Raw genomic sequence first — 22,068 nt, forward strand, 5'->3', positions numbered from 1 at the left:
TAATTGAGGGCTATCTCAAAGTATTCAAAGTATCTGGTAATCTATGCAATGGCAGTTCTAAAGGAAAAGACATAACATTAAGATCTATCTCTATGAGGCTCCAGCAGAGTATGTACATCTGACCTTGGTTCATCCTGCTGTTCACATGGGTACTGGGAGATAACGAATGTAAGAGAGCAATAAGCTGCAGATCTGTTTGTTCTCTCTGCTTTTTTCAAGTACTTTCTTGTGCATTTTTCACAGTTTCAGAATTTGACACTGAAAATATGAGTGAACGAGCTTAAAGCACATTCTCACATTCTCATTCACACACACACACACACCAATATACTTACAACACAAATAAATAGGAGTACAAAGACATGGCTCTTTAACATATATTATCAATAAATATAATTATGTTAAACAAGTTAAAATAGCCTGAGAAGATATATTTAAACTAAGCAATATAGTAAAACAACAATTGCCTTAACTAATTATTATAAAGTGCCTCTAGAATGAGGAAATTATTAAAATCCAAGAATGCTCCATTAACATAAAGTATGCAGCAGCTGTTCTCTTAGACAATATAATATTTGCTGTTGAAAAGGAACAAATGCAAAAAAGAAGAAAACTTCCTGTGCAATCACATAGAATATGAGCTCATCATTCTGAGCATGCCTTTCCTTTCTAGAATTAATGACTGATTTGGACCTCAGATTTTGAGAGCTCAAGTTCCTTTGTGTTCTGTTCATTTTGGAAAACCCTCCACCTTTAAATGCTCTCCAAATGAATTTTAAACAGTCCTAAGGGTGGGAGATGTTGCTGCTGCTGTTTGCTACAACACAGTGTAGACATTCCAGTGCAAAACAAAGAACATTCTGCAACTGGAACAGCTCCCTGAGGATGTTAAGTTTTCCTGTTTATCAAGAGACCATGTTTTCTGCTTTTAAAGAGTTTGGGCAAATAAATCAGGAGAAATTGACCAGAAAAAATATTTAAACCTATGAAAGAGGTATAATAAAAACAATGACGGGACTATTTACATGTGAAACAAAAATGACCAGATAAGGAGAGTGTTTTGTTAATAACGAAGGAAAAGTATCCAAAGTCCTTTTGGAGTGAAAGGCACTGCTCTTCCCCAGCTGGCCACTACTCAGCATTTGCACACACTTTCCACCAAGTTCTCACTCCCTTAATTCTTCTTCCTTTGGAAAATGTTCTTGTTTGCAAGCCACATCCACTAGCAGATGTAGATCTAGGAGGAATGGAAAGGGCAATTCAATATCTGCTTTGGAGGGCACTGGAAATGCATGCTACATCTTAAGAGGCAGAAATGAGTGCTCAGGCCTTCCTTTGCCAGTTAATTTCCACATGAAACTCACCCACCAAAACTGCCTTTATCCTTGGGAGATTCAAGCCCCATGTCAGTAAATTAAAAATGGTTCCAGAACACTGGCAGCAGTAACAGAAGCCTACACTCTAACCAGCTGAGCTATCCAGCCAGTAGTAACTTAGAGCAGGACTTTCAGGGTAGCTGCCCCTGTTCTGTGGAACAGCACACAAGAGGTATGCAGGGTCTGTACATTCTAGAAGCACTTCAAGATATTTTTGTTTCTGAATGAAAAGGTCTCAATCTTAGGTGTCCAGTTTGTATTATTTAAAAATCTATATTTAGTTGTTTTGTGTGGTTTAAATTTGTTTAGCAGTATTTATGGCATATTTGTTAACTGCCTTGAAACACTTGCAAAAGGTGATTCATAAATTAAACAACAACTTCTGTAGGAGCAGAGTCCCAGAGAATGATGGAGCTCTTCCTTTTCACCAAACCCTTGTCTAGTGCAGTGCACGCCTTTCAGGGTTTGCTCTGCAAAGGATCAGGATTTCATGACACAAGAGTGTAATGTAACATGTAGTTCTCCCCTACTCATCTACAATGTGATTTATGTTAAAAATGTGTTACTGACAGGGCAAACAAAAATTTAACTCTGTCCCTTAATCATTGTCCAGAGATCAGCAACAGGTCAGCAGATCCTACACTCCCTCCCCTACCTGCTCGCCTCTCATGCTTAATGTCTTCCTCAGTCACTCTGAGGATCACTGTTAAAGGTTACACTGGAACCAAGGTTAATCATGATGCATTCTCTAACCAGGATTATTAACCAACTTCACACCTTGATTATGAATAAACTCTTGTTAGAGCTAACCACCTTTAACACTGAGCCCTTGCTGGGGTGTGATACATTTTGCCCACCCCATTCCTAGGGATATATGCTCTTTCTTCCACCACCGCCCCACTCCATCCCCTATGTACCCACCCCAAAATGAGCTATTAAAGAGGCTTAAGGGGGCTTAGGGGCTCTGTGGGAGACACAAATGGCTGAGGGGCCCTCCCTCAACAGATAAAACCAGAATTTAGAGTTTAGGAGGAGTGTGACCTAGAAGAAAAGCAGCAAGAGAGTCAAAAGCAATGTTTGATGTCTGTTTGAATCCAAGCCTGTGGCTATGGGAGAAACAAAAATCTCTTGGAGTGATAATACTGTTAACCCTTCCATTGTAGGCTCTGGTTGTATATATGTGTAAATAAACCATATATCATAAAGACACTTCAGTCTCTGCTGTGCCTCATTCCCAAAAGAAAGCACGACCCCTGGGTAAGCACCTGGAAGCCCCGGAATTTCACACAGCTCAAAGGTTGGGGTGGTGCACAACAATACATTTGTTTCAACAAATCCTTAAAGGCTGCCATTCTTACCAGGGGATTTGCCCTTCTGTGAACTGCTCCTTCTTTCTCTGCATTTGGTTTGGATGGATGAAACTGAATCTTTGGCACATTTGCTGAGAGGACCCACCTCCGAAAGGAGGAATCCTATCTGCTCTGAAGACACAACTGTCTCTGATGGATTTGTCTGACACTTGATACTGGGATCCTCCTTTAAAAAATGCACAAAAAAATCCCCATGAAGTGTTCACATAAATGTCATTTTAACAGTTCCTTGAAGATGTTACTTTACACCATATTATTTATTTGAAACATTTATATCATGCCCTTACTTTAAGGAGACCAAGAAAGTGACTAGGGTTTTCCCTACACCCTATCTTATATGTACTCAGAATTTTGTGAGCGAGATTGGACTGAGAGAAAAGGATTGTCTCAAGGTCAACCAGTGAGCTTTCTGGGTGAGTGGGGACTTAAGTCTCCCCAGTCTTAGCCCACTAACCACTGTACCACACTAGCTTTCTGCATTATGTCTCTCAGCAAAACTTATACAGGGATCTGAATAGTCTATGTGACATACAATGTAGAATATTTATGTTTATAACTTTGGGAAATGAACCATGCTGTAAATATAAGTTGTATTGGTAGTAATATAAATATTGGTTTGTCACATAAAAATATTCAGGCTAGGTTATCACTGCAGAATGTGGTACCCGTTTGCACTGCATTACACCATACCTGCGGCTGACTGAAGGGAAGTTCCTCCTGTACAAACACCATGGAAGACTGTGTTGAAGATTGGTTCATCTGTTCTTTCAGCTTTGCTGGTGTTGGCTGCGTGGCTGCAGGCTGCTGCACTATTTGCGCTGTAGTATTCTCCACTGGTTCAGTGGTGTGGATAGTGTAAATAAACTCAGGAGACTGCGGCAAGGAGCATGCTATAGCTTGCTCTGATTCCACCACAAAGGATGTAATATCTGAGCCCACAGGTGTCAGAGGTTCTAGGTGGCTAGCTTGGCCTGAAGAAGGTGCATCACTGTTCCCCGGATTAACTAGTAACTGCTGGCCTCGGTTTGGCTGTGAAGTTGGACACTGGCTCTCCACTGGTTCCACCTTCACCATTTCCAACTTGGGGGATGAATGCATCTCATCTACAATCTGGAAGACAGCCTCCAAATTTACTTCTGTCTTCTTGTTTTCATCAGAGGTGTTGCAGGACCAGTTAGAAGGTAGAAATTCAACAGGGTATGAAGATTGCATTGGTGGGTTCTGGCAAGGTAAAGGCAATGAATATATTTATTCCATTTATCTATTTGTTTTTGGCATATACATTATGCTCTTTCAACAATGTCAACTGGGCCCCTCACAAACAATGTTAAATGCCACCAAATCACATACAAACATGCATTAAAACCATGTTAACATTATCATTCTGGTTTGGCTTAATACTTTAAACACTTCCATTTGTCCAACCAAATGAACAATAAGCCTTGTCTAATGAGGTGTAATTTATAAGTATGGAGAAGACAATGGGCATGAAGCATTATTAATGCCTTTTGGGCTAGGAACATATGAACACAGAAAGCTTCCTATACTATGTCAGATACCCTGGTGCGTTTAGATGATGATGATGATGATTATTATTATTTACAAAGATTTAGCTGGAGAAGCTGGGGATTGAACCTGATAACTTTTCAATGAAGTGTTCTACCACTGAGCTGCTGCATTTTTTATGTTCATTAAAAACAAAAATGTTTTATTTCGAGACCATGAACACATCAGATGGAAAGGATTGAGGCCTGCGCTGTGAGAGAAGAGAGGTAAACAGCCAAGCCAAGCCAAACCGTGTGTGTGTGTGTGTGTGTGTGTGTTTATTTTATGGCTGCCTCCACTAAACAGCCCTTTAGCCTTCTGGACTTTAACTGACCCATCCTACTCCCTATACTGGGTAAAGTGGTATGGCAATGAGACATGGGGTGAATAACAAGGCCTCAAACAAAATGTTTCTAAAACAAAAGACAGTTTTAGTTAAGGTTTTTGTAAGGCAAAACGATTATAGAAGAAAATGATTTTAAAAGGAAGAGTAATTTTACTTTGCTTTGAAACTTAAACAGTTATTTATGACTACTTGTTTATATCAATCCATTTGGCTCCGAAACAATGTAAAGAGTTCACACACTATTCTTTCATTTATGAATTATTTAAGCAGAGACTGGATGGACGTTTGTCAAGGATGCTGTAGTTGTCTCTTCCATTGCAGATCTTACATTGACTTGATAACCTACAATGTCCCTTCCAGCTCTATGGTTATATTGTTTTCTTTCCATTTATTTTTCAATTTTGCAAAACAACGCTTCTTATGCATTGATATGTAACTGAAGTAGCGAACCAGAATGAAACTCTTTTGATACATGGGTTATGATCCAGAGACATGTTCAATTTGTTCTGCATGATCAAAGAAGCTTTGGTCTTGTGTTTCTCAATCTGCAGCTCCTCTCTGGCATATAGCAAGCCTCTTTTGAAACAGAGGAGAGCTTCAAAAACAGTTTGCAATGTGCACATCAAAAGAGGCTGCTCTTCAAAGTCAAATATTGCATTAGGTATGCCTAAAATGGCTCATTAGATCATGGCCAACGTACTTGCTTATTTGACTCACCTGAAAATAACTGCAGTGTGTATAGGTTGAGGCAGTAGGACTAGCACAACCACTTAAGGGATCCATGTGGGTAGGTGGAGAGCAACACTGTAATACAGCTGGAAAGGGGAAGAAAAGGTAAAATAATAATAATAAACTTTCCCAACCATTAAGAAACCTCTCTGGGTTGTATTTTTAAATACATACTATAGTTCTACTAGCTCCAAACCAGCACAAAAATGCAATATTCTATCTGCACATAATGGAGAAGGAACAGCCTGGTTTCAGAGAGGTATTAAAGAAGAGGAATGCACGGCTTGGCAAAGACGTACATAGAAAGCAAAAACACAGGGTTTCAAAAATAGCAGGGTACTCTTGCCAGAAGAGAGAATAGCTTTGCTGATGTTTGCTACTATTTCCGTTTTTAAAATCCCATGATCTACTGAAAAGTATATGGCCTTGCTCAACAATGTCTAGATTTTGATGTATGAATAAATGTCTATCTTATTTTGTTTCCAGTTTTCTTTCTTAATTTAGAAGACATTCACACCATACATGAACATAAACGATAAAACTTATTTAGAACTTCAGCCAGTGGGATGAGTATGGATTTGTACTGCTTTTCGCAGTGATCTTACAAAGCACACTTTAAAAGGTATATAACAATCATGCAACCATATTCCACTTTTTTATAAACCACTTTGATGTTTCGTTGGTTTTACATAAATTTTGTTAAATAAATAAATTCAACGCTGCGCTCATGTATTTTTTTTAGTTGCTTTTTCACTAGTGTCCTCAAGGTGGCTAACAGCACTTATAAAATACAACAGAGCTCTTACACATTTGCTTGCACAAAGCTTACATGGAGGCTAGACTATATCAAGTCTTTATTGATCATGAGTTCTCTCACTGGGGCAACAGAGCCCTTTAATCCACTTTACTTGTGCAAACCTAAATTTCATGGTATGTGCTTGAATCCCTTCAGAAAACTAACAGTTTGGAGGTGATCCAAGAACCACACCAGCCTCACTGGAGCAGGAGCATGCATCAGAGGCCCATTCCCACAGGCAGTTGCTGTAATTTGGCAACCAACTTATGTTCACAAGTGTGGTACCAGCTCAAGGGGCAATTACATTTTCCTACTATTTTGTAACAAGGACCGGAAAAATCCTCAAGATATATCAGGATCCATACTCTCCCAATAAATGATTGGCAATTGCAAACTTATTGTGTTGTTGTTTTTTTTTAAAGAACTGCTTGTCTCATCGAAACTAAAATGAAATCAGTTCACTGCTGGCATGACAGACTGTAATGCACTCCAAAGAAGAGGCAAGTAATGAATCTAGGCTACAGGTTCCTGCTGCAGGTAAAACCTCATGTAGATTGCCCAAGCACCATGCTCTGAATATTGGCAAAAAAGACCCCATTGGGGTTACTTCTCTATATGACCCCAAAATACACATTCCAAGCCCAAGAATAGTGATCTAACCAGACTCAGGGCTGGTTTGCACAACATTTCTACAATAAATTGTGTCCCACGGGTCAGATCTATCTGTCCCAACCTGGCTCCAGTAATGGTACCTAAAACCCACTCTTAGCAAGGAAGCCACAAGAAGAGACGGCTGCGTACCTGCTGCTCTTCTTGGGACTCCTCCAAACAAGCCTGCTGCAGAGGGATGTGTAAGCCAGATTGTTCTGCATGTATGCTTCCAATTAGCAGATGAATCTCTTCCAAGTGCAGCATCCTTTTTTTGTTCCCACAAGAGCTGATCTGTGCATACAAACTTTCCCCCCATTATTGAATGAATGAATTAAACAATGGGGGGCAAAGGTGGGAAGTATTGCAACATAATTTTCAGGTGAACAAAGGAAGAGCCATAAGCCAAGCCTGTTCCTTAGTGGGCATACACTTTGTTTAGAGTATCTAATTTTTTTTCTGTCCTTCTGTTGTGATATTTTTGTTAAGTTCATACTTTTGTCTCTCTGCCCATATGTAACATATTATATTGTATATGCACAGCATTATTCACATAATGTCCTATTTCAGAGGTCACTTCACTTTATATATTCCTTCTTCTGAATCTGGTTGTGCGCCATTGTGGTAAGATCTGAATACATCCAGGAACATTGATCAGTTGAAGTCTGTCTACCTGCTGGGAAAGCAGCACCAATACTGTACAGCATTCCCAACCCGTACACCGGAAAACAATTGCAGCAGATATGAAAAATGGTGATAGATTCCTCTGCCCTCTATAAGCAATTAAACCACACCTTTTGAAAATATGGGAAAGGAGCACTATGAACCATTTTTCAAATAGCCATAAGAAAAGCCTCCAGGAAAATAATAAGATTGGTAATGATGTTGTGTGGATGGACTGCAAAAAAATAGAGAATGAGGAAGGGTGATTCCACACAAAATGCCCCACAACAGTGTCACAAGTTTCCTTCCAAAATACCGTATATAATGAAGGAAGCCAGATTCAAAATAGTGGCCCATGGGGCAGAGTAAATGGTCTACCTCCCTATAATCCATGAGCCCTACACTTAAATACCCTACATACCGTATCATTCTATATCTGAATTACTACAGATCACAGCTTCTAACAGGCTTCTTTTTTTTTAGGGGAGGGGGCAGCGGTCTGTTCTTGCTATTGTTAAACAACTGGGAGTCAGAAACTTTTCCCAATCTGTTCTGAATAATCCCATTATCTACCATCTGCTTTCTGCCCACCCTGCATTAAAGCACACTTGTATGTTGTTGTTTTCTGAAATATCGGTACCTAGATCATGTTACCTGTTGGGTAGTAAGCTTGGGAGTATGGTGCTGAAGCTGCGTAACTGGTATATTTCTGGGATGATGCAGCAATCGTCTGTGGTCCTTGCTGAATGTGCACTGAGGTAGCGCTGGGCTGCAGAGTGTAAGTTACCTCAGTTGGAAACCTCTGGAGCACAGGAAATGGAACTCCTTTGTCAGAAAAAGTTGATGTCTCCACCTGCCCTGGGAGCATCCCAAGGGAGTTCTGCCATGTTCGTGGAGGAAGAGGAGTCCGTTCTGAACCTTTCAGTGGGAAGGTATTTTGGTTGTGAGATGATGGCGACAGGTATGAGTATGGAGATAAATTATCTCTCCGAAAAGACCGGTGAAACTGTCCTAAAGTCAGCGGTGCTGCATAGGGGGAGGGAAAATAAGTATTCACTGGATTATTAACAAGCATAAAGCAGTAGCTACCTCAATATTAGCTATAATTAAAATATTACAGAGAGCAATACTTTTTTTATTTCAGCAAGCATTTTAAGTTATTTCTGATTTAAAGGTTTTAATGATTTTTATCTTTATTGTATTTGCTGAGTTTGGGCAAAGTGTGCACAAAAATGCATATATTACTGAAAATAACATACAAAAAACATATTCTGCATCTGGGAAACTGCTTGCAAAAAAAATAGTTGAAACTGCATGCATAAATGTGCTTATTATGAGAAATTCACATTAATAGCTGACACATTTTCTTGAGGATTATAAAAAAAATGCTGCAGAAATGTGAACTGGATTTAAGATTGGAAAAATGAGGAACCAGAGAAACTGAAATTGACATTTGTCCATCTGTATGTACAGCCATGAACCAGGATTTAACTGTGAGCCCTTCCTGTTTTTCGCATCAAACTATGCCCAGGATCTCACTACAAAGTTTAAACTTTAGAGGGATACACAGCCTGAATTTCCAGTTCAGAATCAGAAGATGCCATTTAGATAGCAGGCAGGATCATGATGCCAATAGCCTGACTTTGCTGCCACATCAGTGTTGCAAACTTTTGAATTATATGTGCAAATTGAAATTGGAGGCTTGTGTGATGGGGGCTCCTTACATAGTTTTCATTAATACAAATATTAAGGTATTTGTATCCTGCACCCCAAAAAGATCCCAGGGAAGTTTATAACATATATACAAACTATTGTTATTAAATTTTAAAATAAAGAAATAAAAACACAATAAAATCTAAAAGCAACAGAAGAGCAAATAAAAAACTAACCAAAATTTAATATTCACCATTAAAATAACTAAGAAAGAGCTTTAACTAATGCTTAAACAGCATCAGCGTGGAAAGCCAGGAGAGCATCTTTAGCAGGCATACCTTGGAAATGGGACACCATCATCCCTTTCTCCAGTTGCCACTTGCTAGCTATATTACTATTATTACTATATTATTATTATTTATTATTATTATTTACAGAGGACTTCCAAGAATGATCTCAGTGTATGGCCAGACTTGTGTGAAAATAGGTGCTCCTTCAGGAATTCTAGTCTCAAACCCTAAAGGTAAGCACCAGTATGCAGAGCTGGTTGTAGAAACAGACCAGGCCATTCAGACGACATATGTCCCTGAATACCAACTGCTGTCTGCCAGGGAATCACAAATCAATAAAGTGCTGTTGCACTCATCTTCTGCTCGTGGGCTTCTTAAAGGCATCTGGTAGGCCACTGTGAGAACAGGGTGCTGGACTAGATAGGCCTTCAGTCTCATGAGGCAGAGCTTATTATAACCCTCTCCCAGTTAGCAGACTCACAGCTGTTTGGTTTTTTAAAACTAACCAGAGCTTCCAAACTTATTTCAAAGGCAACTGCACACAAAATACATTATAGTAGTCTAAACCATAGGTAAATTACTGTCAGCTGATACACTACATCTGTTCTTTGAGACTGCAGAGCTGGCATGTCTAGATTATTGGAACTGCCTTTGAGAAGTGCATGGAAACTACCATGTCTGTGGCCAAGTTGTTAACCAGGGTGGGTGCAAGGGGACTGCATCTGTTGGGAGGGCATAAATCCTTTACTGAAACAATTGAACTAGCTTCCAATTTATTTCTGGACCCAAATCAATGTGCTGGTGATGACAATTAAAGCTGCTCATGATTTGGGACCAGGATCTCTGAACAACTTCCTTCTCATGTAAAAACCTGCCTGCTTACAGAAGCCTCGTATTCACCTGAAAGTTCCAAGTTTGCTTAGCTGTGACCAGGGAGAGGGTCTTTTTAGTGGCTGCACTCACACCCTGGAACTACCTCTGAAAGGCTAGTTTTTCCTGCTTTTTAATGGCCTTCTACTGGTGGATAAAACCCTCTTCAGGAATGTTTTTTGACCATGAGAAGTTGTCCTTGTATTTGTATTTTAATTCCTACAGGATCTCTAGTTAAAATATTTTTAGTGGCAATCTGATGTTTTTTATCCTGCTGCTTCAGCATTTCCACTGTTAAAACAGTTAACATTGCTTTAATTCATTGTTGTTCATCTCCCTGAACTAAACTGAGGATAAGTGGTGTATTAATGTTTTAAATAAATTTGTTTAAAATGAAAATGACAAGGGCCATGGCACAGTGGTATGCAAAAGGTCCCAGGTTCAATACCAAACATCTCCAGAAGGGGCTGGGAGAGACTCCTTGCCTGAAACCCTGGAGAGCCCCTACCAGTCAGTGCAGACAATACTGAGCTGCATAGACCAGTTTCCTATTTGTCACATTCTATTCTATTTGTGGGCTTTTCTTGTATGGATGTGATATTTGTGTAGGAATTGTGTGTTGTGTGAAGAGTCCCTGTCTATAAGGTGTATATCTCAGACAAAAGCACTGCTCTTCTAAAGGGTAGGCCTTTCTTTATCTCCCTGCAGAGGTTAGCAGTACTTTCACCCATTTTGATGTTTATACATTTCCTCCTCAGCCTGAGCTAGGGGAAGGATAGATATCAATTAAAAATGTATATTCTGTTAAAAATGGAGGGAGGGCAATCTCCAACCCAATGTTTTGCCTCCTGTTTCCTTTCCTTTTGTCTCATTAACCTAGTAGGACCATCAGCTACACATCCTCCTCTTTGGGTTTGGGGCTAAGGTTTGAAATATTGTGCAGTCATTTTTGCACCCTACTGGGTATGCAAAAGAGGAGAGGCTTGTGAATGTTGCTTAGTTGTAGCGGCTATAAAAATAAATATCATTATTCCTTGGGCTGAGGAAAGTAATAAAGGAAGAGTGAGACAATGGCTAGGATAAGAAATGGTCCAATTTGTTTAGCAAGACCTGATTTGCTCATGGGGCATTGTAGGAGTCAATTCTTCTTTATAGAGGTGCTCTACTTTTTCTGGGGGGGGACCCCAAGAGATATAAGATGCAAACTGCACCAGCTAATTGCAGTATATAGCGACTAGTGTACAAAATGAGATGGTGCACACTTGCCCTAAAGGTTGGGAGCAGATAATGTATTTGTGGGCATATCTATGCAGCAAAATTCAGTCCACTTAATCACCTGTTTCTCCTCAAAAAAATTAATAAATTGTAGCCCTGACTAGGATCTCAGGTTCTTTATTTTCATTGTCCTTTGAGGAAAGCAAACTTGAAATTTACAGTATATGCATTATGTAATAGGACAGTACCATGAAGGGGGAGTTATTCTGTACTGATTTGCAATAGAAGTGAATCCTGCCCCACATCTCTAACACAATGAGTGCAACAGTAATGTAGATGGGGTTTGTGGTGGGAGGAGTCTTCTCAGCTAAGGCACTGCAGAGCTGAAACACCTGGAGTGGGAGAGGGAAGTAGATAGAGCACCTGCTACCACCACCAACCTTCTGGAGTATGATTGTGTGAATATCCTGTGATCTTGTTTTCTGAGGTTGCGTGTTTTAAGATTAGTTAATATAAATTAGATGCTTGTGGAGGTATCTGAACTTTCCCATGGTACTCAGAAGCTGGATAGCTTAAGATGGTAACAGAATGGATTTTCCTCCTGCCCTTTCAGTCAGTACATACGGACGCAGTGGGAGATTCAAACAAGTGTTTTTTGTGATTATAGATCTGGAGGATGAGGTTTAATCTGGAGCAAAAGGCTGTTTCAGAAAATGTTAGAACTAATGTGAATGGCATGATTACTTGGAAAGAGGTTAGATGGATTTCAACAGGGTGTATTTTCATACCCTAGGAAATTGGGGAGAGGTATGTGTATGAATGGAACTATGTCCACATGTGGTACCAAGGTGCTTTCAACTTGTGGGAGGTGTTCATAGGGGGCTTAAATCTGAATGCTAGAACTAAACTCTGGTGCGCGCCTGTCATATGCATTCCACATCAGCACTGAATAACTGCAGCCACAGTCACACATCCAACCGTTATGTGGGACTAGAAGTTTCCATGTAAAAATGAAAGTGAATTTTGCTGTAAGGGGCCATGAACATACAATCCAATTCTATGTATTTTCAGTGGGAGCAGCTCTCCAAGGGCTGCTAAGAACCAGGGGGGTCACTGTGTGTTGTTTCTGCAGCAGATTAAGTTTTGTGGCACCTTAAAGACTAGTACATTTATTATTACATGAACTCCATCCTGTGTGACCATATATGTGTAATCTACACATAGACAGAGCTGTCAACTGTGGATAACACTTGGTGATTCTGTTGAAGCAGAATGTTTATGCCTTTTTTCATTTTTTAAGCCTCATCTTTAGCCAATTCATATTTGGAAATAAGGCACATGTCAATCACATATGCTAAAAATGTATTAGTTCCATCTAAGCCTTTTCTATTTACCTGGCTTATATATTACTGGTGACAGATAATTTTTATTTTATGCTGTTATTTTATATTGGTGGATTTTAAAACGTGCATTGAATGCTTTTTATTCTTTTGCACAGCACACTGGGACTGTTAACTACTGAAGCAGCCTGTAAGCAATTTAAATGTCTACTCAGAAGCAAGCTCTTCTGAATCCCGAAGAGCTCACTCCTAGGCATAGCTGTCAACTTTTCCCTTTTATTGCGAGAAATCCTATTAGGAATAAGGGAATTTCCCCTTAAAAAAGGGAAAAGTTGACAGCTATGCTCCTAGGTAAGTAGAGCTAGGACTGCTGCCTAAACAGATCCATAAAATGGGTGCCACAAAGCTTTTTGCTGCCCTTGTTCAATCAACTAAATGTTTGTGTGGGTGGGTGGGGGTGTGAGATTGAACCCTGGAGGCTCTTTCGACGGCCCCTGTTCCCCTTGGCAGGCTGTGGTTACTCTGCACGTGCTCAAGAGCCTTCTGGTCTTGCAGGAGCTGCTGCTGCGTCGCGCCGTCTCTCTCACCGGGCTTGTTGTCGCTGCTCTTGGCGGCCGCCCCGGCGGCGGAGGCGGCTGCTGCTGCTGCCACGGCGGCGGCGGCCTGCCCCGCGGGGCTGTTGTGCTGCTGGTGGTGCTGCTGCGCCAGGAGGGCCTCCCCGCCGTGCAGGGAAGTGCTGAGGAGGCGCTGGAAGCGGTTGGGCGGGCGGCTGGTGACCTCCAGCCCGGCGGCCAGCTTGGCTTTGTTGGCGCTGGTCAGGCGCTTGAGGTGCACCAGCAAGTCGGGCCGGTCGCGACGGAAGTGCGGGCTGTGGAAATGGTGCAAAGGGCCGCCGGGGGCCGAGGACGACGACGAAGCCGGGGAAGAGGAGGAGGCCGAGGAGGCCGAAGAAGACGAGGCCGACCCTCCTCCGCCTCCCCCTCCGGGCGGGCCCAGCACCACTTTTCGAAAGCCGTACAGGTTGAGCTGGCGGATGAAGCTGGTGAAGTTGGTGGTCTTGAATAGCTCCGGGGACGCAGGCGGCCCTGAAGGAACGCCAGACGACGAGGCCGAGGCGCCGCCTCCATCGCCGCCTGGGCCGCCTCCCCCAACGGCCGCCACCGCCGCGCCTCCCCCGGCTCCTCCTCCTGCTCCTCCTCCCCCGGCGCCCAGGAGCTCCGCCTCGAACAAGGGCTGGTCGATGAGGAGCCCTTCGCCGCGGGCGTCCCAGCGGATGGAGCGGAAGCGCGGGCTGTTCACCAGTCGCCACAGCTTGGCCGGGAAGTTGTTGGGGTTGATGGGCGCCGCCGACAGCAGCGGGTCCTCCATGGCGCTTCTGAAGAGGAAGAAACGGGCGGCGAGGCCTCGCGCGCACCTCAGAGCGAGACACCCCTCCTTCTTTCCCCTTTCCTTTCACTCGTTTCCTGCCCCCATGGCCCCCGCCTCAGGACGGCCCAACGGACGGACGGACGGCGCGAGGGACCGGCGGCTTTTTTTTTCCTCCCCCAACGGCCGCCGCCGTCAATCACCCGCGGGGCCGCCGCCGCCGTCGAGGCAGAAGCGGGCGGGCGACCGAGGCACGCGCCGAGGCCGCTTTCGTGCTCTCCCGCCAAAACCGCACAATCGACCCCCACAACAACGGCGATTAGGCAAACCCATAAAAATATAGGCACAACAACAGCGACAATAATAATTTAGTAATTGCACACGCGGCGGCACGGGCCTCGTTTGTTGCCAGGCTATCATTGGGGTAGACGACTCGCAAAAAGTTCCCGTTGCAGTCTTATGATACCTGCGAAAATCTTCTGGATTTTCTCATCCATTTCCTCCCCTCGCCCCCAAATCCGCATCTCGCAGTTCTTTTTCATTTGTGTGTTATTTCTGCAATCTGAACAAGTGCATCTTTTAAAATAATAATAATAATCACCCGAGTTTTCAGAGTTTCCTTTTACTCCCTCCCTGAGAACATGTCCAAATGTCATTAAAAATAAAATAAAGCAATTAATATACACCTTGGCTATGCAAACACAAATGTGCATCATGGAAATAGTTAACATATAGCAAATTGGTATGGGTTGTAACAAATGAGCCTCTGTAACAAAGGATGCTTTGCCCTCACGTGAAGAGCACAAGATTCTGCATTCTTGGAATCGCCTTCATAAACGGACTTAAAATACACTACACGCAGAACATGAATTCCTGTAGGCACACAACACGGAATCTACAATTTTTTTATTACCTTTATATCCCCTTTCCTCCAAGGAACTCAGTGTGGTGTACATAGCCTGAGTCCCAAAACTTTCACAAATTAAAAAGGGTGATCTGAGCCAGTGAATGGGTAGCTGACTGCCTTTTCCTACAGGATATTACCATCAATGAGGAGAACAGGATGCTGGACTTGATGGGCCCCGTTTGGCCTAACACAGCAGCTGGGTTCCTATGTTACCATTCTCGAACTTGGTGATTGAGGGAGAACTGCATGTGTTCAGGACACTCTCCCAACTTATGCAAAAAATGCATATACATAAACCATAGTGTTTGAACATCACACTAGTGGTTGTTGTTGTTCAGTCGTTCAGTCGTGTCCGACTCTTCGTGACCCCGTGGACCAGAGCACGCCAGGCACGCCTATCCTTCACTGCCTCTTGCAGTTTGGCCAAACTCATGTTAGTAGCTTCGAGAACACTGTCCAACCATCTCGTCCTCTGTCGTCCCCTTCTCCTTGTGCCCTCCATCTTTCCCAACATCAGGGTCTTTTCTAGGGAGTCTTCTCTTCTCATGAGGTGGCCAGAGTACTGGAGCCTCAACTTCAGGATCTGTCCTTCTAGTGGTACCCACCCTTAACTCTAAGTGACACCTAAATCTGAAAATAATTAAATAAATGTACATGCACAGAGCTTTTCCCCTTGTCACTAATAAACGAACAAACCTTGCCCCATGCTCTTAGAATTGTCACCCCAATTTATGTACCCGGTAAGTGCCAAAAATATACTAGGTGCTTTACATGAATGAAATGCACAGGGCCCCGCAGGTGGCCTTACAATCAGCAGGGTTCCCAAGTAGGTCTGAGCACCCACTTTAAAAAGGGGGGGGACATTTTCGAAAATATGCTTTAGTCATTTGTCAACTCGGGCTTGGTGGCATGGGTTAGGAAGCCTCTCCTGTAAAAATGTCGCTGCAGCAATGGCCTCCCAGTGCTTCTGTCTGTCTGGAATACACCCTTGAACTGTGACTGCTTCTTTGCTTGCTAGGGTGGAAGCATGTGTCTGTGTGGAAATTCTGACTTTTACATGGCTTCCCTTCTGTCCAAAGGGAAGAGTCATATCTGTTCCCCCAGCCACTTTTGCCTGTGGCCCTGCCCAACACTCGCATACATACAGCCCCTGGAAAGTTGCCCTGTGAGGGAATGCAGACCTTGGACCAGCTGGCTGGGGCTGATGGGAACAATTATGCAAAACATCTGAAGGACACCAGGTTGCCAAAGCTATTTGAATGGTTTTATCTAAATTGCTTTGTTTTGCCTGGAAAGCCATATAAAAACATCGCCTGCCATGTGTTGAATATTCAGCTGGAAATTTCTCAAGCCAGGGACCTGTGATTATTATTTATCTACAAAGTGCTGTGGAGTCCATGATGGCACTGCCCCCAGCCTGCTTTTGACATAGTTAAATTAAGGGCCCTCTCCAAGCTGTTAACCACCAACCTTCTCTTTTGAAAAGCCATTTTTTCACCTAGGAGAAACAGAGCAGCCCCGGTTATATCCTCCTCTAGGAAAGGCTCAAGGAAGATCATTCATTCACTCATGGTTAAATAAAACGGTCCAACAAAGCAGCACTAATATAGAGATTTTATTCAACTGTATTGAATTTCTTACAGCACATTGCCTGTCACAAAGCTATTGATCTGATTTTGGAGTTGTTTTTTGCCTGAAGACAGTGACACAAATTCATGAGAGCTGAAAGCAGTTTTGATTAACCATGACTTGGGAGGGTCTTATTCTACTTTTGTTTTCATATTTTTGTTCAACATCTGTGCAAATGAGTTGGAACCAAACCTGAACTCTTCCTCCTACTTCCATCACTTCACATGGACAAAGGTCAGAATATGGCAAAATCGGAGATCCCACCTTTTAGCAATATGAGGTGTGTGGTGTGGTGTTTTTTTTTTCCTCCTCGAAAGAGGCCACAGGGCAACTCAAGGAGATCCAGTGTCAGAGGATGATGCTGGCTTTTAGGCTTATGACCAAAAGCAAGCTGAAATGTGGAAGAAAGTACAGTATAAGGTAGACAGAACCACAAACTTCACTGAAATTTTATATATCAGCCAGGAATAGACTGCTGGCAAGAATGCAATCTGAGTGTGGAGAGGGCAGTATTTTTGCATTCTTGAGACAAGATGTCTTGGCCCAGCCTATTTGTGGAGTATCTGAGAGCTCTCGGACCAGCTGGAAGAAACCCTCACAATCCTGTTCACTCTACAACCCCCCCCCCCTGAAGATGTACTACACTTCAGGATAAAGTGATCATGAACATTGCGCTCATGAAAAGCTGTGGAAATGTTGGCCGCATCTCACTCCCCTTTTGTAAAGCATGTAAGTGCTCGTTTGGATGGAAGAGAAAGTACAGTATTAGGGGAAAGTAATTGATACAGTCACTGAAGTAGAGCATCTATAAATCAAAAGAGACATTTCCAACAGGGGGGTTTATTGACGTCAGAATGAGCTGGAGAGCAGTTTTGTGAAGGTGGTGGTGGTGATGATGATGATGATGATGATGGCATTTTATACTGCCCCTTGCAGCTTCTTGAGTGACAGGAACAGGAAGTCCCTGTCTGCAAGTGCTCACCGCCTCCCATTTGTGAAATTGGCATTCTTCCCTCCCTCCCTCCCACCCCCCACTTTTGTTCTCCAGACTACAGTTTTTAAGTGCAGAGAGAAATAACATTAGCAGCATTTTGGACTGAAACCCTCAAGCACACTATAAACAGCACATTCCAGGAGGTAAAGAAAACCTACACAGACTACCCCCTCCAGGCACCAGGTTTTCAGGATAAAGAGCAACCAGAAATAGACACAAGTGCAGCAATAAGGAGTGGAGGGGAATGACACACTGGTGTAGATCGAGGGAGGCTCAAGGTGTTTCTTGCGAAGACACCAGGCGGGAACTGGCTGCCCAAAACCCACAGAGGGCAGGAAGTGTATAGCAAGCCAAACTTAACTGCTTTCCACAAGCAACAGCCCAGCTGCCGGGGCAAAGAGTCTTACTCCCTGATGGGACACAGGGAAGGGGCAGAGAGAGATGCTCTGCTTAGTATGGAAGTCCTCCCCCAGCTCCTGCTTTTTGTACTAGTGCTGGCCATGAGCCACTCAGGGAAGTGGTTGGCAAGCCGAACACAACTGAGACACGATAGACACAGCCAGAGTGAGCTCCTGCAGATGTACAACTCTGAGGCTGCAGTCTTCTACTTCCTTGCACAAGTCAACCTGCCTGCCTTTGTGAGGTGGGGGAGAAGAGGGTCTGGTTCGGACCATACTTTCCTATTGCTTTTGGGAACAAGGCAGTTGTAATCTGCACCACATCCCTTGCCAACCCTCTGAAGTAAAGACACTGCAGTCTCCGATTTAGCCTCAGGTCTTCAGACCACAAACAGTACCATGAGGTGGGCCATATCACACTCTTTAATCCAATTTCCTCATCTCCAATACACGGGGCACCAAGTGGGGGAAATCGCCAACAGTGCATACAAGGCTTGGTGATCAAGTGCTGCTCTACCGACCTCCTCAGCTGCAGCAGAGGCAGCCCCTCCCCTTTCCTTCCAGTCTGCAAGTTGAAAAGGCCAGGCCTTGACAAGTTTTCCTCTGCTGGCGTTCAGCTAGAAGCGGTGGCAATGGGCTTCTTCAGATGCTGGCTCATAAGTTCCCTGGCACGGGATACCTGGATGTGATCGTAACAGGTGTTGCAGACGAGGACCGGGTCATAGAGCTGCTGATCAGGAATGGGCAGCTTCAGGTGGCAGCAGCTGGCACAGAACACGTTCCCACAATTCCTGGGCAAGGAGTAAAAGAACACAAGGACAGCTGTGACCTTGGAGCCAAAGTGGTCTGGTATGGGGAGAATCTTGTCTAAAGAGAAGGGGCTTGTGTTATCTTGTTTGGCACAGTAATGGATCAGACAATGCAATCCAAGCAACCCGAGGTATTCTGCTGCACTGTGGTTCTTCAGTAGCCCCTGTGGCCTAAGGAACAGATTCTCCTGTGGGGACACTGGGAATATAGCATGAATTAGCCAGAGCTTCTTACATCTGCTATGCACTACTTTTTGGCTTATAAGTGGAAATGGAAGAGCAGTTGCTTGCAGGGAGTGCCCATAGATCAGTGGCATAGGACATGTTTGAATGCAGGAAGTGCCAGGTTCAGTCCTTGGCATCTCAGTGGGGCTGAGAAAGACCTTCAGCTTTATATGTTCACATAAAGCTGTGCTAAAGCACTGACAGCTGATTTAGCCCACAACTCCTGCTCAGAAACCTTTCATCCCCACTCCCATTTTGTCCTCCCAGCTTTCCATTTCAGCTCTGCTTACAGTACTCCACTATCTCCTCACAGAAATCCATCTTTGCCCTTTCTATCTTTCCCCCCCTTTCTGCAAGGCCTCTCACTTCCTCATGTATGCTGACGTACCTGTACTTTATATACATTGGGCCAAAAAAATTCCTAACTACACATGGCATGGGGTTGCACCAGATGATCCTTTGGTCCCTTCCAACCCTACAATACTATGATTCTGTATACACTGATGGGGTCTGAGCAAGTGGTGACTGACCAGGAAAAGGATCTTGGCGTTGTAGTAGATAGCTCAATGAAAACGTCGACCTAGTGTGTGGTAGCTGTGAAAAAGGTGAACGCCATGTTAGGGGTAGTTAGGAAAGGGACTGAAAATAAAACTGCCAATACTGTAATGCTTTATGGAATTCTACAGTGCAGCCACACTTGGAACACTTGTGTACAATTCTGCTCGCCACGCCTAGAAAGGATATTTAAGGGCTGGAAAAGGTTCAGAAAAGGGAAACCAAATTGATCAAGTGGATGGAGCAACTCCACTTCGAGAAGAGGCTGCAACATTTAATGCTAGGGGTTCATCCACACGTCCGTGTGCCCCACCACTTTCCCCCAGGGAAACTTGTGGTTTATCGCTGAATTGGAACAAACATTTGTTCTGACTTAACACTAAAGAGTAGGTTTTCCAGGGGGAAGCCGTGAGCCAAAGGCAAAACCACTTGTTCCCGTGTCTAGAAAGCAACAGACAAAACTGCTTGGGAAGAAGGACAAAATGGTCTTATGAATGAACGCATGCAAAACAGACACAGACATCCCTCCACCCCTAGGTCTGAACCAGCAGGGCTCTCTTCTTATATACCTATTATTTTATCTTGGTTATTAATACTACAGTCTTGCTAAGGCACTGATTTAGCACTTTCAGGAAAATGCTGTCATCAGCAAAAAACAAAACAAAAACCCAGGATTTAGTGGATTGCAATCCCACAGAGTTTTAAGAAAAGGTTGGCAATTGCACTGGCCAACCGTCCCCTCCTTGCCAGGAAAGAAACCAATCCTGCTCTCCAGTGGGGAATCTTCCGCCCAATCCTTCTCAAAATTGTATTCACCATGAACATTTGAGATGTAGTTACTGAACTGAGGGGAAGAAAAATAAAACAGACAACTGATGAGAAAGAGTCATAGCAGTTGCTAAGCGTTACCTGCAGTGGTGCCTGCGTTTGGCTAACCAGAACTCACAGTCACAGTTAAAGCAGTGTGAGGCCATGTGGTCTGGAACCCAGCGAGTGACCTGCAGAGAAATCACAGTGTGTATCTGTTAGTTAGAAGGATACTCGTCTACAGAGTCAGGGAGCAGCATTTACTTGGCACATTTGAAAGCTTTGCTTGGAGTTCTGTGTTTCCAGCACTTCCAGTTTCAGAAAAGTGTTTGACACACAGGAAATAATTCAGAAAGGGGCCACACTGACAGTTTAAGATGGGAAAAAGCAAACGATAAAATGAATGTTTTCTCTAGAAATAGGAAGAATGCTGAGTTTTTAAGCATCAGAAAGGATGACAGAGAATAACTGCTCCTTGGTGTAGACTAGCCTTCCCCAACCTGGTGCCCTCCACAAGTTTTGGACTAGCACTCCCATCAGCCACAGCCACTGGTCAAAGATAGGAGTTGCAGTCCAAAACATGAATGACATCCAGTTAGGAAGTCCAGAGTAGACAGTAAGGAGTACTTCTAGACATACAGTTCATTAAACCCTTAATACATCCAGATATAGTGAAATGCAAGAGAGTTTATAACACCAGATCTAGGATGGGGCAATAGCAGACACACACACATACACACACACACACACACAATAATGGAAATACTGAGCTTCCCATGTCATGCATCCCATGTCATGCTAGCCAACTAAGGAGATGCAACAGACCTCAGTTTCCCTTTTATCGACAGGCTCCCAGCTTGCTTCAGAAAGACAGTCTTCACTGTGATCAGAGTAGAAGTCCTCATTTTCACTGCCGTCTGATTCCTTGAGGCAGGTCTGCAAGGAAGGCCACAATAGCCATTAGCTCATCTGTTACATACCACACACATTTCCACCTCCCCCTGAAACCTCAGTATCCCCTAATAGTGAGTTGGGAATAATTACTCTCACAGGGGCATCAGAAGCTGCCTTGTATCAGGTCAAGCCAACTGTCCCATCTACCCCAGTATCTACTGTAACCAGTAGCACTTCTCCAGAGTCTTAAGCTGAGGGTCCTTCCCATAATGGCTGCCTGATCTTTTTATAACTGGAGTTGCCAGACGGGACTTCCAAATGCAAATCATGAGCTCCCCCACTGAGCTACAGACCCTCTTCAACCAACAGAACAGAGGAGTGGGAGACCGTGGGGAATTCTAGAATGCCTCTGTTGGAAAACAGGAAGAGAGAGGGAGACAAGAGGAGATGCAAGCAAGGAACAAATGATTCTCAGAACTATGTGAATGGAATCTGGCAGTGTGTCCACCTTATCTGCTCCACCAGAACCTCACAGCATTGTACCTATGTTCTGCTTGGAACGCGCTAGCAGACACAAGATGCCTCTGAGGCAGGTGTGTAGTTGATGGCCTTTCAACTCCTCCCATCTACAATTAAATGATTGT

At 43.5% G+C, this 22,068-nt stretch overlaps 2 protein-coding genes across 5 annotated transcripts in view; both read right to left on the bottom strand.

Annotated features, from left to right (window-relative positions):
• Nucleotides 1-823: 823 nt before the first annotated feature.
• HSF5 (heat shock transcription factor 5) lies at nucleotides 824-14,423 on the bottom strand. Of its 2 annotated transcripts, none has more exons than XM_033172186.1 (6): nucleotides 13,363-14,423; nucleotides 8,128-8,499; nucleotides 5,355-5,452; nucleotides 3,437-3,967; nucleotides 2,735-2,912; nucleotides 824-1,237 (listed from the first exon to the last, which is right to left on the bottom strand). In XM_033172186.1, the coding sequence occupies exons 1-6, from the start codon at nucleotides 14,207-14,209 to the stop codon at nucleotides 1,167-1,169; spliced, it is 2,097 nt and encodes a 698-aa protein (XP_033028077.1). In that variant the 5' UTR covers nucleotides 14,210-14,423; the 3' UTR covers nucleotides 824-1,166. The 2 variants fall into 2 exon arrangements, with proteins under 2 accessions (XP_033028077.1, XP_033028078.1); XM_033172187.1 differs by having other exon boundaries at nucleotides 13,429-14,422.
• A 2,289-nt stretch (nucleotides 14,424-16,712) lies between these two features.
• MTMR4 (myotubularin related protein 4) overlaps nucleotides 16,713-22,068 on the bottom strand; it is a 51,193-nt gene continuing 45,837 nt past the window's right edge. For 2 of the 3 annotated variants that reach the window (XM_033172162.1, XM_033172163.1), the window contains 3 exons: nucleotides 21,356-21,466; nucleotides 20,633-20,721; nucleotides 18,748-18,925 (listed from right to left, as the gene is read on the bottom strand). In XM_033172162.1, the coding sequence (XP_033028053.1) occupies nucleotides 18,748-18,925; nucleotides 20,633-20,721; nucleotides 21,356-21,466 (378 nt within the window). Of the gene's footprint in view, nucleotides 18,926-20,632; nucleotides 20,722-21,355; nucleotides 21,467-22,068 lie in introns of all 3 variants that reach the window. The other variant, XM_033172161.1, reaches the window with a different exon arrangement.

The sequence above is a fragment of the Lacerta agilis genome, chromosome 15, assembly GCF_009819535.1.
Source record: "Lacerta agilis isolate rLacAgi1 chromosome 15, rLacAgi1.pri, whole genome shotgun sequence".
Classification (NCBI taxonomy): domain Eukaryota; kingdom Metazoa; phylum Chordata; class Lepidosauria; order Squamata; family Lacertidae; genus Lacerta; species Lacerta agilis.